The sequence below is a fragment of the Manis javanica genome, chromosome 13 (genome assembly GCF_040802235.1).
Source record: "Manis javanica isolate MJ-LG chromosome 13, MJ_LKY, whole genome shotgun sequence".
Taxonomy (NCBI): Eukaryota; Metazoa; Chordata; class Mammalia; order Pholidota; family Manidae; genus Manis; species Manis javanica.
The window spans coordinates 16,328,204-16,342,809 of record NC_133168.1 but is presented as its reverse complement, the minus strand read 5'-3'; the positions used below and the strand labels follow the sequence as shown (position 1 = coordinate 16,342,809).

Here is a 14,606-nt window from a genome sequence, read left to right as displayed (position 1 = left end):
TATTGTACCGCCCTTGCATCCCTGGACTAAATCCCCCTTGGCCACAATGGATGATCTTTTTGGTGTATTTTTGGATTAGGTTTGTTTATATTTTGTTGAGGACTTTTGCATCTATTTTCATTAGGGATATTGGTTTATAATGTTCTCTTTTTGTGGTGTCTTTGCCTGGTTTTGCTATTAGAGTGATGCTGGCCTTATAGAATTATTTTGGAAGTATTCCCTCTTCTACTTTTTGGAATGCTTTAATAAGGATGGCTATTAGCTCTTCTTTAAATGGTTGGTAGAATTTGGCTGTAAAGCCGTCTGGACCTGGTATTTTGTGTTTGGAGGAGTTTTTAATTACCAGTTTGATTTCATTTCTGGTAAGTTGTTCAGATATTCTGTTTCTTCCTGCGTCAGTCTTGGAAGATTGTATTTTTCTACAAAGTTGTTTATTTCCTCTAAGTTGTCCAATTTATTGGCATATGATTTTTCATAGTATTCTCTAATAATTATTTGTATTTCTGTTGTATCCTTTGTGATTATTCCTTCTTCATTTATGATTCTGTTCATGTGTGTACACTCTCTTTTTTCCTGATAAGTCTGACTATGGGTTATCTGTTTATTTTCTCAAAGAACCAGCTCCTGGTTTCATTGTTTTTTTTCTATCATTTTGTTCTTCTCTTTTTTCCAGTTTTATTATTTGGCATGGTTGTCTAGTTTTCCCAGCACCAATTATTTTATTATTTTTATTGAAGTATCATTGATATGCAATCTAACATTATTGTTAAATATACAACATAGTGGTCTCTTGGTTACCCATATTATTAAATTATCACTCCCACTAGTGCAGTTACTATCTGTTAACATAAAAAGATGTTACAGAATCATTGACTATATTCTCCATGCTGTATTAGTATCCCAGAGGCCAACTTATATTATGATTGAGAATTTTTGCCCAGCACCATTTACTGAAGAGACTATTCTTTTCCCATTATATATTTTTTGGCTCCTTTGTCATTAATTGGCCATATATGTATGGGTTTATTTCTTGGCTCTCTCTTACATTCCATTGATCTATGTATCTGGTTTTGTTTTATTACTGTAGTTTTGTGTTACAGTTTGAAATCAGAAAGTGCAATGCTTCCAGCTTGGCTCTTTCTCAAGATTGCTTTCACTCTTTGTAGTTTTGTGGTTCCATATAAATTTTTTCTATTACTGTGAAAAGTGACATTGGAATTTTAATACTGATTGCATTGAATCTGGAAGTACATATTTTAATTGAAAAGCTTGCTTGGTTTTTTGTTTTAGACAGTTCTTCAAAATCCTGTGTGCCATCCAGAAATTGTTTGGATTTATATGAAGAAATCCTGACTGAAGAAGGAACAGCAAAGGAGGCAACATATAATGATGTATGTACAGGTTGCCAGAATTATTACAGTTTTTTTTTTTTGTAGCTCCTGAAGTGCAAGCATCAGCTTACGAAGGAAGAAACATTCTGTATTTAGAACGTAGTTCTTAGACTAAAAGAACACTTAAGATAGTTCCTGCCTGCAGATCTCTTTCTTAAGACAAATGTTGTCTGAGTACTTGTCTACATTTAGTTGTAATTTTGCTTGATTAAATATAAGTGTCTGAATATACGATCTCAAAGGCAATCAGTGTTACATAACATAACATTTTATCTTTTCATGATATCACGTAAGTAATAAAATGTTCCGAGACTTAAATCTGATGAATTTATTCTGACCTTATTTGAATTTTAAGGCTTGAAGATTGAGTATGAAACTAAAGAATACGTTATTGGTAGGGCCAACTTTTAAAAGCCAGTAATCTTATTAAATACATGCAAGTAAAAATAGATGTCCTCTATCTTTCTTAGTAGGTTGATTTTCAAAATTTTAAATATTTTATAATATCATTTGAGATAAAAATAATTTAGAATGATGCTTAAATTATTCCTTCTATGTCTTATAGTTGCAAGTAGAATATGGAAAATGTCAGCTGCAAATGAAAGAGCTAATGAAAAAGTTTAAGGACATACAGACACAGGTAGGATTGAATATTTTATGTTTGCCTTATTAACTTTTTAAATCAAAATTAATAAGATTTTTAGTTAGAAATTAAAATGCTGAAGTTTTTATAAGGAAACTTTTTTAGTATTAAAATAAAATAGCATATCTGGCAAAATATGCACATTCTTTCCTGTGTAAAGAAGTTTATTTAGGAAAATAACTTGATTTGTTAAATGAGATTGACATGAAAGATTGGTTAGACGAGCTACTAGTTTAATGATTGAAAATTCATAGAGTTGATATCAGGTGGCTTCAAAGAGAGTGGTTTGAAGAGTAAAGATTTAGAATGGCTGTTGTGGGAAAATGGTGATGCCTTCACAGTTTTTGCCAGTGACCTTTTGTGATCATGCTGCAAGAACCAGGAATATCATGTCTTGTTCTGATTTTTGTGTTTTGGTAAAGTTGTTTCTGTTCCTTTTCCCTATCCCCCAAAGAACCAGGCAATTCTAAATTCATTCATCTGAGAATTAATATGTTGTTGCCAGTTAAAGCTAAGTTCTTAATATAATGATTGTTTTATCATTTTTAGTTTCAATTTTCAGGATAATGACCCAGGCAGAAGTGTTTTCTTACCATTTATTGCTTTTCATTTTGATTGCTGTTTTAAGTGCTTTCACTTTAAATGGTGCCAGTTATCTTCTCTGAGTCTCATCTTCTCCATCTTTAATGAGCATCACTACTTCTCATTGGACTTTTTTGGTAATTACATAAGATAAAATATGTGATGCCTGGCATGTGGATGGCACTTGATAATCATTAGCTGTTGCAGGTAGTAGTTTAATGACCCTGTAGAGATGTGCTTTATTGAATATATTCTATGTTTAGAATTTCAGCTTAAAAAATGAAAATCAGTCTCTGAAGAAGAATATTTCAGCACTTATCAAAACTGCCAGAGTGGAAATAAACCGCAAGGATGAAGAAATAAATAATCTTCATCAAAGGTATAATTGAAGGATGTGATTCTGTTTGTAAATTATGGGGTGTTGATATTTGGATATCTTTTAACTTTGGAAAAGTATGAAAATCATGTATTTTATTAAAAATTTAAGGTTATACTCTGACTAATATTCTAATGATAATCATAATGATATATGCATGATTATTGCATGCATATATGTATATCATTATGCTTATATACCATTAGTGGTATGTATTGCCACATACCTGTCTGCATATATTCAGGTTTCTAATACACTGGGATCTTGCTGTGGTACTTTGCTCCTCAGAAGATGATGATATATATGTCATGGGTTTTTCTAGGCCCATTAAAAAAATTTTTTTTCTTTAAATTTCTATTGAAGTATTGTTGGTAGATAATCTTTTTTTTTTTTTAAACAATTTTATTGAAATATAGTTGACATAATACTACATTAGTTTCAGGCATACAACATAGTGATTTGACATTTATATACATTACAAAATGCTCACCACTATAACTGTAGTTACCATCTGTCACCATACAAAGTTATTACAATGGAATTGACTGTATTTCCTATCCTGTACTTTCATCCCAGTGACTTACTTTATAATTGGAAGTTTCTTGTTGGTAGATAATCTTATATTGGTTTCAGATATATAACAAAGTGGTTCAGCAGTTACCCATATTATTAAATCCTTACCCCCAGTAGTGATTACTATCTGTCAGCATAGAAAAATATTAACAGAATCATTGACTGTAGTCTCCATCCTGTGCTACAATCCCCATGACCAACTTACACTATGGTTGAGAATTCTTGTGCCTCTTTATCCCCTCCCCCCCTCCCCCATGATAACTACTACTCACTTCTCAATGTCTATGACTTTGCTGCTGTTTTGTTCATCATGTTTTGCTTTGTTTTTGTATCCCATAAATAAATTGAATCATGTGATATTTTTCTTTGCCTGGCTTATTTCTTTGGGCATAATAAACTGAAGATCATCCATGTTGTGACAGGGTTTCTTTTTTTTTTTTAATGGCTGAATTATATTCCGTTGTGAATATGTACCATATCATTTTGTTTCTACATTTTTTTAAATAAGGTACCATCGACATACAATCTTACAAAGATTTTACATGAGCAACATTGTGGTTACAACATTCACCATATTATCAAGTCTCCACCCCCAATGCCCCACTGCAGTCACTGTCCATCAGCATAGAAAGATGCTATATAGTCAGTACTTGTCTTCTCTCTGTGCTATACTACCTTCCCCATGACCCCTCACATTATGTATGCTAATCATGATGTGCCTTAATCCCCTTCTCCCTCCCTCCTCACCTGCTTCCCTGAGGTAACCACTAGTCCCATCTTGGAGACTGTGAATCTGCTGTTGTTTTGTTTTTCAATTTTGCTTTGTTGTTCTATGTCACAAATGAGGGAAATCATTTGGTACTTATCTTTCTCTGCCTGGCTTATTTGACTGAGCATAATACCCTCTAGCTCCATCCATGTTGCAAATGGTAGGATTTGTTTCTTTCTTATGGCTGAATAGTATCCCACTGTGTATATGTACCACATCTTTATCCATTCACCTATTGATAGACACTTTGGTTGCTTCCATATCTTGGCTGTTGTAAATAGTGCTACAGTAAACATGGGGGTGCATATGTCTTTATGAATCTGAGAACTTGTTTTCCTTGGGTAAATTCCTAGGAGTGGAATTCCTGGGTCAAATGGTATTTCTATTTTGAGTTTTTTGAGGAACCTCCATATTGCTTTCCACAATGGTTGAACTAGCTTACATTCCTGCCAGCAGTGTAGGAGGGTTCCCCTTTTTCCACATCCTTGCCAGCATTTGTTATTCTTAGTCTTTTGGATGTTGGCCATCCTAACTGGTGTGAGGTGATCTCATTGTGTTTTTTATTTGCATTTCCCTGATAATTAGTGATATGGAGCATCTTTTCATGTGCCTTTGTCCATCTAAATTTCTTCTCTGGAGAATTGTCTGTTCATATCCTCTGCCCATTTTTTATTTGGGTTATTTGCTTTTTGGTTGTTGAGGTGTGTGAGTTCTTTATATATTTTGGATGTTAACCCCTTGTCGGATTTGTCATTTACAAATATATTCTCCCATACTGTAGGATGCCTTTTTGTTCCTTTGATGGTGTCCTTTGCTGTAGAGAAGATTTTTAGTTTGATGTAGTCCCATGTGTTCGTTTTTTGCTTTTGTTTCCCTCACTCAAGGAGATGCATTCAGGAAAAAGTTGCTCATGTTTATATTCAAGAGATTTTTGCCTATGTTTTCTTTTAAGAGTTTTATGGTTTCATGACTTACATTCAGGTCTTTGATCTATTTTGAGTTTACTTTTGTGTATGGACTTAGACAATAATCCAGTTTCATTCTATTGCACGTAGCTATCCGGTTTTGCCAACACCAGTTGTTGAAGAGGCTGTCATTTCCCCATTGTATATTCATGGCTCCTTTATCGCGTATTAATTGACCATACATGCTTGGGTTTATATCTGGGCTCTCTGTTCTATTCCATTGATCTATGGGTCTGTTCTTGTGCCAGTACCAAATTGTCTTGATTATGGTGGCTTTGTAGTAGTGCTTGAAGTTGGGGAAAGTAATCCTCTTAGCTTTATTCTTCCTTCTCTCAATTGCTTTTGCTCTTCAGGGTCTTTTGTGATTCCATATGAAATTTAGAACTATTTGCTCTAGTTTGTTGAATAATGCTGTTGGTATTTTGATAGGAATTGCATTGAATCTGTAGATTACTTTACGCAGTTTGGCCATTATGACAATATTAATTCTTCCTATCCATGAGCACAGGATGTATTTTCCATTTATTGATATCTTTTTTAATTTCTCTTAGGAATGTCTTGTAGTTTTCAGAGTATAGGTCTTTCACTTACTTGGTTAGGTTTATTCCTAGGTATTTTATTCTTTTTGATGCAATCGTGAGTGGAATTGTTTTCCTGATTTCTCTTTTTGCTAGTTCATTACTATTATATAGGAATGCAACAGATTTCAGTGTATTAATTTTGTGTCCTGCAACTTTGCTGAATTCTGCTATTAGTTCTAGTACTTTTGGGATGAGCACTTTAGAGTTTTCATGTACAATATCATGTCATCTGCAAACAGTGACAGTTTAGCTTCTTCCTTACCAATCTGGGTGCCTTTTATTTCTTTGTGTTGTCTGATTGCAGTGGCTAGTACCTCCAGTACTATATTGAATAAAAGTGGGGACAGTGGACATCCTTGTCTTGTTTCCTATCTTAGAGGAAAAGCTTTCAGCTTCTTGCTGTTAAGTGGTATGTTGACTGTGGGTTTGTTATATATGGCCTTTATTATGTTGAGGTACTTGCCCTCTATGCCCATTTTATTGAGTTTTTATCATGAATGGATGTTGAATCTTATTGAATGCTTTTTCAGCATCTATTAAGATGATCATATGTTTTTTGTCCTTTTTGTTGATGTGGTATATGATGTTGGTGGATTTTTTAATATTGTACTATCCTTGCTTCCCTGGTTAAATCCCAGTTGATGATAATGGATGATCTTTTTGGTATATTTTTAAATTCTGTTTACTAATACTTTGTTGAGTATTTTTGCATTAATGTTCATCAGGAATATTGGTCTGTTATTTTCTTTTTTTGTGTTGTCTTTGCCTGATTTTGTTATTAGACTGATGCTGGCCTCATAGAATGAGTTTCGAAGTATTCCGTCCTCTTCTACTTTTTGAATGGGTTTCAGGTCTTCTCTAAATGTTTGATAAAATCCAGCAGTAAAGCTATTTGGTCCTGGTGTTTTGTTCTTAGGTAGATATTTTTGTTACCAATTTAATTTCATTGCTGGTAATTGGTCTGCTCAGATTTTCTGTTTTTTCCTGGTTCAGCCTTGGAAGTTTCTATTTTTCCAGGAAGTTGTCCATTTCTTTTAGGTTATTCAGTTGTTAGCATAAAATTTTTCTTCATATTCTCTAATAATTCTTTTGTATTTTTGTGGTTTCCTTTCTCAATTTTGATTCTGTTTATGTGTGTAGACTTTTTCCTTGATAAGTCTGGCTAGGGGATTATCTATTTTGTGTATTTTCTCAAAGAGCCACCTCCTGCTTTCATTTTTTTTTCTATTGTCTTATTCTTCTCAATTTTATTTATTTATTCTCTAATCTTTATTGTGTCCCTGCTTCTACTGACTCTGGGTCTCATTTGTTCTTCTTTTTCTAGTTTCATTAATTGTGAGTTTAGATGGTTTCTGTGGGATTATTCTTCTTTCCCAAGGTAAGCCTTTATTGTAGTATACTTCTCTTTTAGCGCCTCCTTTCCTGTGTCCCACAGATTTTGCAGTATTGAGTTATTGTTTTCATTTGTCTGTATATATTGCTTGATCTCTGTTTTTATTTGGTCATTGATACATTGATTATTTAGGAGCATGTTAAACCTTCATGTGTTTGTGAGCTTTTTTGTTTTCTTTGTATAATTTATTTCTGTTTTCATACCTTTGTGGTCTTAGAAGCTGGTTGGTACAATTTTAATCCTTAATTTACTGAGGCACTTTTTGTAGCCTAGTGTGTAATCTGTTCTCGAAAATGTTCCATGTATACTTGAGAAGAATGTGTATCCCGCTACTTTTGGGTGGAGTGTTCTGTAGATGTCTGTTAGATTCATGTGTTCTAATGTGTTATTCAGTGCCTTACTCCTTAACTAATTTTCTATCTGGTTAATCTGTCATTTGGATTGAGTGGTGTGTTGAAGTCTCTGAAAATGAATGCATTGCATTCTATTTCCCCCTTTAATTCTGTAAGCATTTGTTTTACATATGTAGGTGTTCCTATGTTGGGTTCCATAGATATTTATAATGGTTATATCCTCTTATGGAGTGACCCCTTTATCATTATGTAATGTCCCTCTTTTTCTCTTGTTACTTTCTTTGAAGTCTGTTTTGTCTGATGCAAGTGCTGCAATTCCTGCTTTTTTCTCCCTATTAGTTGCTTGAAATATCTTCTTCTATCCCTTCACTTTTAGTCTGTGTATGTCTTTGTGTTTGAAGTGAGCCTCTTGTAGGCAATATATAGACAGGTATTGTTTTTTTATCTACTCTGTTACTCTTTGTCTTTTGATTGGTGCATTTTGACCATTTACATTTAGGCTGATTATCAATAGGTATGTACTTATTGCCATTGCAGGCTTTAGATTCATGGTTACCAAAGGTTCAAAGGTAGCTTCTTTACTATCTCAGTCTGACTTAACTCACTTAGTAAAGCTATTTCCAACACAATGTAAAGGTTCTTTTTTTTCCTTCCTCCGTTATTTTTCTTCTTCCTCTGTTCTTTATATAGTAGGTGTGATCGTATATACCCTTTGTGTATCTCTTGATTGACTTTTGTGGTAGTTGATGTAATTTTACATTTGCTTGGTAATTAATTGGTCTACTTCCTTTACTTTGCTTTTATTTTCTGTGGTCTCAGCTATTTAGCCTTACATGCACTTCAGTCTATAGCAGTCCCTCCAAATTACACTATAGAGACAGTTTGTGGGAGGTAAATTCTCTCAACTTTTGCTTATCTGTAAATTGTTTAACCCCTCCTTCAAATTTAAATGATAATCTTGCCGGGTAGAGTATTCTTGGTTCAAGGTCCTTCTACTTCATTGCATTAACTATATCATGCCACTCCCTTCTGGCCTGTAAGGTCTCTGCTGAGAAGTCTAATGTTTGCCTGATGGGCTTTTCTTTGTATGTCATCTTTTTCCTCTCTCTGGCTCCTTTTAATACTCTGTTCTTATCCTTGATCTTTGCCATTTTAACCATTATATGTCTTGGTGTTGTCTTCCTAGCATCCCTTGTGTTGGGAGATTTGTGCACCTCCATGGCCTAAAAGCCTATCTCCTTCCCCATATTGGGATAGTTTTCAGCAATTATGTCCTCAAAGACACTTTCTACCCATTTTTCTCTTCTTCTGGTACCCCTGTAATGCGAGTAATGTTCCATTTGGATGGATCACACAGTTATCTTAACATTCTTTTCATTCCTAGAGATCCTTTTCTCTCGATGTGCCTTAGCTTCTTTGTATTCCTGTTCTCTAATTTGTTTCATTTGCCGTCTCCTCTACTTTATCTAATTGCTTTTGAATTCCTCCATTGTATGTTTCATTTCAGATACTGTAGTTTTCAAAGTTTCTCTGTGTCTTGAATTCCTCCCTGAGGACTTGAATATTCTTCTGTAGTACTGTGAGCATGTTTATGATTTTTATTTTGAAATCTTTTTGATGAAGATTAGTGAGTTCAGTTTCACTTGGCCTTCTTTCTGGTGTTTGTGGGATTTTGGTTTGTACCAGGTTGTTTTGACATTTCATGTTTGTAGTAATAACTTGGTGTAGGTGGTGCCCTCTCATGCTCAGAAGCTCTACTCTCACTTCTGCTCAGCCCCTGGACCGATGGTGGGAGTCATAGGCGAGTGTCCCTGGTGCTTTCCAGGAGTAGTGGGCTCTTTCCTGTTTCCCGGTCGTAGTGCCTGCCTCCACTGTCAGGTTCAGTGAGCTGCATGCGCAAGGAGTAGCCTCCATGCTACACCCCTGTAGCTGCCATGCTGCCATAGAGGGGTTCCCCTCTGGCTCTCCTGGAGTGCTAGCAGGGGTCATAGGCAAGCTGCGCTGGTGCCTGCAGGAGGGAAATGTTCTTTCCTGCTTCCCGGCTGCAGTGCCTGCTTACACTGCCAGGGCCAGTTAGTCCAGTGTGTAGGGAGGAGTCTTTATGCTATGGCCTTGTAGCTGCTGTAGGCAGGGTTACCCTCTGGCTGTTCTGGTGCAATGGCAGGAGCAGCAGGTTTGCAAGTAGTTTCCAGATGGGAGGAAGGAGCGGCACACGGTCTATCATCACAGTGGGGGCCTCTGTGGTGTGTGGGCAGTCAGGAGGATGGAGAGTTAGAAGCTCCTGAAAGTTCCCAACCTGTTGGGCTGAGTGCGCCAGGACAATTTTGCCTACCTGTCCTTTTTCCTGAGCAGCCAGCTCTGTGAACTCCTTGCTTCTTTGGCAGCCCTCTTGCTGTTGGGAAGTGTCTCAGAGTGCCCGCTTTTCTTTTGTCCAGGAGCAGCAAGTGGATGGACTTTCAGTCTCTCCATGTATTCCGCCTGTTTTAGCTGTCCCACCCCACTAATGTCCAGAGCACCATGTAAGGTAGGTTTGTTCTCCCAGATCAGATCTCCCGGGCTGGGTATTAAGCAGTCCTAGATCACCACCGCCCTAGTCCTGTTTTCTTCCTGCTAGTGAGCTGTGGTGGGGAAGGGCTTGGGTCCCTCCGGATTGTGGCTAGGGTACTTTACCCTCATCCGTGAGGTCTTCTGCTCTATTCCCCAATACGTGGTCTGTCACAGCCTTTTCTGTTACTCTTTCAGGCTGAGTTGTATTTGCTGTATTATATGTGGTTTTGGGAGGAGGTTTCTGTCTCACTTCTCATGCTGCCATCTGTTTCCTGTTCCTTTCGTATACTCTTGTTATTTGGTGGTTTTCTTTAATTTGTGGTTGAATTTCTCTTTCTTAATTTCTTATGTATTTATGATAGGCTTTAGAGTTGTGGTTATAAGGCTCATGTATAGCTTCCTGACTGTATACCAGTATATAGTAAACTGATGATTGCTCTATATGAAAGATAATCCAAAAGTACATTTTTTTCTTTTTTCTTCTTCCTGCATACTTTATATATTAGATGTCATAATCTGATCTTTTTGTTTATATCTTGAGTGATTTTTGTGTGTAGTTTTTTGTAGTACTTTTGTTTAGTTTTAATTTTGCACTTGATTGGTAATTGGTTTACTACCTTTACTGTGGGTTTATTTTCAATAGTGTAAACTATTTTGCCTTAGGAACATTTCCAGCTACAGCAGGCCCTTTAACATATCCTGTAATACTGGCTTAGGTATTTGAAATCCTTTTTAGCCTTCATTTATCTGAAATTTATTTAGTCCCTCCAGTTTTCAATAATCTTGTGGGGTAGAAGATTCTTCACTGAAGGTCCATGTGTTTTAAGTATATTAATATTTCATTAGACTTCCTTTTCACCTGGAAAGTTTGTGTTGAAAAGTCTGCTGGTAGCCTGATGGGGTTTCCCTTATAAGTAATCTTTTTTTCTCTGGCTGCTCTCAGTATCTTATCTTTGTACATAATTTTTGCCATTTTAATAATTACATGTCTTGGTGTTTTCTTTCTGGGGTTCCTTTTGTTAGGGATTCTCTGTACTTTCGTGTCTTTTTTCTCCCTATGTTGGGGAAGTTTTCAATGACTATTTCCTGAAATAGACTTTCTATATTTTTGTCTCTCTTTTCTTCTTGTTCCCCTATTATGCAAATACTGTTTTATTTGTATTGGTCACACAGCTTTCTTTCATTCTTAGAGAACCTTCTTTCATTCTTTCATTCTTAGAGATCCTTTTTTCCTCTGTTCTCTCAACATCGTTGTGTTCCTCTTCTGTAATTTCCATCTCACTGTGTCTCCTCTCCTGCCAGCAATCTATTATTCATTCCCTTAATTGTACTTTTCATTTCATTTCCCGTATTCTTCAACTCTGAGTGCCTCTCTTTCAGCTCCTGTATCTGTTTGTTGAAGTCCTCTCTGAGATCTTCAGTACTCTTCTGCAGATCAGTGTGCATATTTATGACTGTTACTTTGAAATCTTTATTAAGAAGATTGGTAATTTCTGTTTCATTTAACTGTCTTTTCTGATGTTTTATCCTGTAGTTTTTTTTGGAACAAATACCTCTGCATCCTCATTTTGTGAGGGTTTCTGTGTTTTTTCCTTTGTATTGGATGGATCTGCTGTGCCTCTTGGTTTAGAATAATGACTTTATGAAGAAGGCATTCTGTTGTGTCTAGAAGCTCAGGACTCTGCTTCCGGTGACTGGTTCTCCTTTGTGGTGGAGCCCCAGTTGCTATTGGTGGGCAGTGGGTGGGGTGGCCTTTCCATCCGTGTGCAGTGGTTTCAGTCTGCTGTAGCTGACAGTTTTCCTCAGTTGGCACTTTGTGATCAGCACAGTGGCTTCTTCTGGGATTATGGCAGGTTTGGCTGCCCTCTACCTGCCGTGCAGCGATGGTGGGGATGCCCTGCAGCAAGGGTGGTACAGTTTCTTGCCTCTGGGGCAGGGTAGGGTGTGACAGTCATGTGACAGTGTGTTTTGGCAGCAAGTTTCAGAAGCACCCCCTTGTTGTGGGGTGTCACACAGTTCTGGGCTTGACTGCCCACAAGGAGCAAGGAGCTGTCAGAGCTGGCTCCTGCGTGCACCTCCCCACTTGAGCTGAGACAGGGCTAATAAAGTTGGGAGAGCTTCCTGCTGCCTGCCAGGCAGGAAAGTCTGACACTGCTTGGTTGCATGGGCTTTCATTTGGGGGTGCACTGGGCAGGGCCTTGGGGCTAAACTGCCATTGAGGGTGATGGAGCATCTGGTGCTCTGGAGAGTGCCCAAAGTGTTGGGCCAAGGGAGGGCTGGAGAGGTATGTCCACCTCCACTTTCTCCTGTGGAGAGAACCCCACCCTACACGCACCCATCTGGCACCCATCCCACTGCTGGCAAGTCTTTTAAACTGCTGCCTCTGCTTTGGGTCTCAGTGGGACCTGTGGATAATGCCTGTCCTCCACAAGTGGTTGGAGTCTCAGCCTCCAGAGTATTCCAGCTATCCCTGGTGTCCAGCCCTGATCATCAGCAGAACCCAATGCACTGTGGACTCATTGTTCCCACAGCAGTTCCCCAGGGCCAGGTATGCAGGGTTCCTGGGTGCCTGTCCTGTCCCCGCTGTTCCCCTTCCTCTGTTCTGTGGGCTAGGTTGAGGGAAGGACTTGAGTCCCAGTCAGTCTTGGTTCTGCCACTTAACCCTTTTCTGTGTAGTCTCTTCTTCCCCAGGTGTAGGTGGCGTGTTCTCTTCAGGTTGTTTTCAGGTTTAGTTGTATTTGCTGTAGTTGCTGCCTCCTTGGTGTGTGTGTGTGTGTGTGTGCGCGTGCGTGTGTGTGTGTGCGTGCGTGTGTGTGTGTGCGTGCGTGTGTGTATGTGTGTGTGTTTCCACCTTGCCTTCCTACTCTGCCCTCTTTTTCTCCGTCCCACTCCCAGCCCATTCCAAATGACTAAACTAACAAGGGCATTTGTGCTCCTATCCTGTTAATAGAAAACCATTAAACTATTTCTCATTTGTATGTTCTATTCTCTCTCAGATAGGCTTTATATATTTTTTTGTTTTGGTGGGTTAAAGCATATTCTGCTCCAGAGAATTTCACCCTCCTTCCCTTCCACAGTCAAACCTCCAGAACAGGTATTTAAACTGGCTCTCTCTATTTCCTATTTGTACTCCTGAACACATTCCACTCTGAATTCTGCCTCTGTTGGTTCACCAAAATAGCTGTCATTTTGGTTACCAGTGACTGCCACTAAATCCATCAAATAATTTTTCTTGTCATTTTAAATTGTCTTCACATGCTGTTTGGCATAGTTGACCTTCCTTTCTTAAAATAGTCTCTCTGGCTTTCAGGATTCTTAGTTTTCTTCCTCGCTTTGAGATTTATATCTGTACTTGGCCAGGTTGGAATTCCTCAGTGGGTAAACCTATATCTTTTCTTTTCTCTAACAATATTTTGTTATGAGGTAATCTCACTTATTAGGTCATTTCCATTTATATGTATGTAATTACTTCACATCTGTATAGAATTTTTAAAGTTATTTCATACAAAACTGAATTTACTATTAAAACTCAGTTTCCTAGCTAGGTAGATTTACCATCATCACATTTAGCTGGTACAAGCTAGAGACCTAGGGTAGGATGAACATTTAATTTATTATCCAAACCACTTTTGAGAACTGAAGGGAGTGCTATTAATAATTATACCGAGATTGCTTGGCCAACTTGGACCCACAGTCATTCTGCCTGGAGTTGTCATTGACACTTACTGCTTAATCATCCTCAGATCGAAATTCACTACCATGTTCTGTTGATTTTTATATCCTTATAATCTCTCAAATCATTCATCTCTCTTCATTTCTACAGTCATTGCTGCTCATCAAGTCTCATCTAAACTGGCAGTAGTCTTTTTGCTGATATCTTTGCATCCACTCTTGCTCTTTCTAGTCTCTGGTTTATCTCTTCTCAATATTACAGCCACAGGATACTTTCTAAAGCACAAGTTTGGACATCTCACTATCACAGAACCACCCCATCCCCACGACCTTTCTTGATTAAAACACATCAAAGGCTTCTCATTGTTCTTAGGATAAAAGATTATAAATCTTAACTTGACCCACAAGGCATTTCATAGTATGGCCTGAACTACTTCTCAGGCCTTGCGTTCAGTGTTTACCTTTGCTCTAGGTGTCATAGCTGGTCCATTACTTTGGCATTCTTTTGCTTCCTGGGATATACCATGAGCTCTGCCTCTGCATGGACTATTTTTATTCTCTGGAATGCTTGTCTCCTTAACGTGCTAAATACCTGCTCATTCTTAGGTGTCAGCATAAACTTGCTAAATACCTGCTCATCCTTATGTGGTAGCATAAACATCCTTTTCACAGTGGTATTTGTCCAAGCTCCCTGACTAGGTCAGATCTCTCTTCTGTAGCTTTCATGTACGCTTGCAATCTTTATCATCTTGAATAGGATT

At 37.6% G+C, this 14,606-nt stretch overlaps 1 protein-coding gene across 4 annotated transcripts in view; it reads left to right on the top strand.

Annotated features, from left to right (window-relative positions):
* CASP8AP2 (caspase 8 associated protein 2) overlaps window positions 1–14,606 on the top strand; it is a 55,102-nt gene that overhangs the window by 25,697 nt on the left and 14,799 nt on the right. For 3 of the 4 annotated variants that reach the window (XM_073220968.1, XM_073220966.1, XM_073220967.1), the window contains 3 exons: window positions 1,291–1,391; window positions 1,957–2,031; window positions 2,880–2,995. In XM_073220968.1, coding sequence (XP_073077069.1) covers window positions 1,291–1,391; window positions 1,957–2,031; window positions 2,880–2,995 — 292 coding nt within the window. Of the gene's footprint in view, window positions 1–1,290; window positions 1,392–1,956; window positions 2,032–2,879; window positions 2,996–10,061; window positions 10,151–14,606 lie in introns of those variants that run through there. The other variant, XM_073220969.1, reaches the window with a different exon arrangement.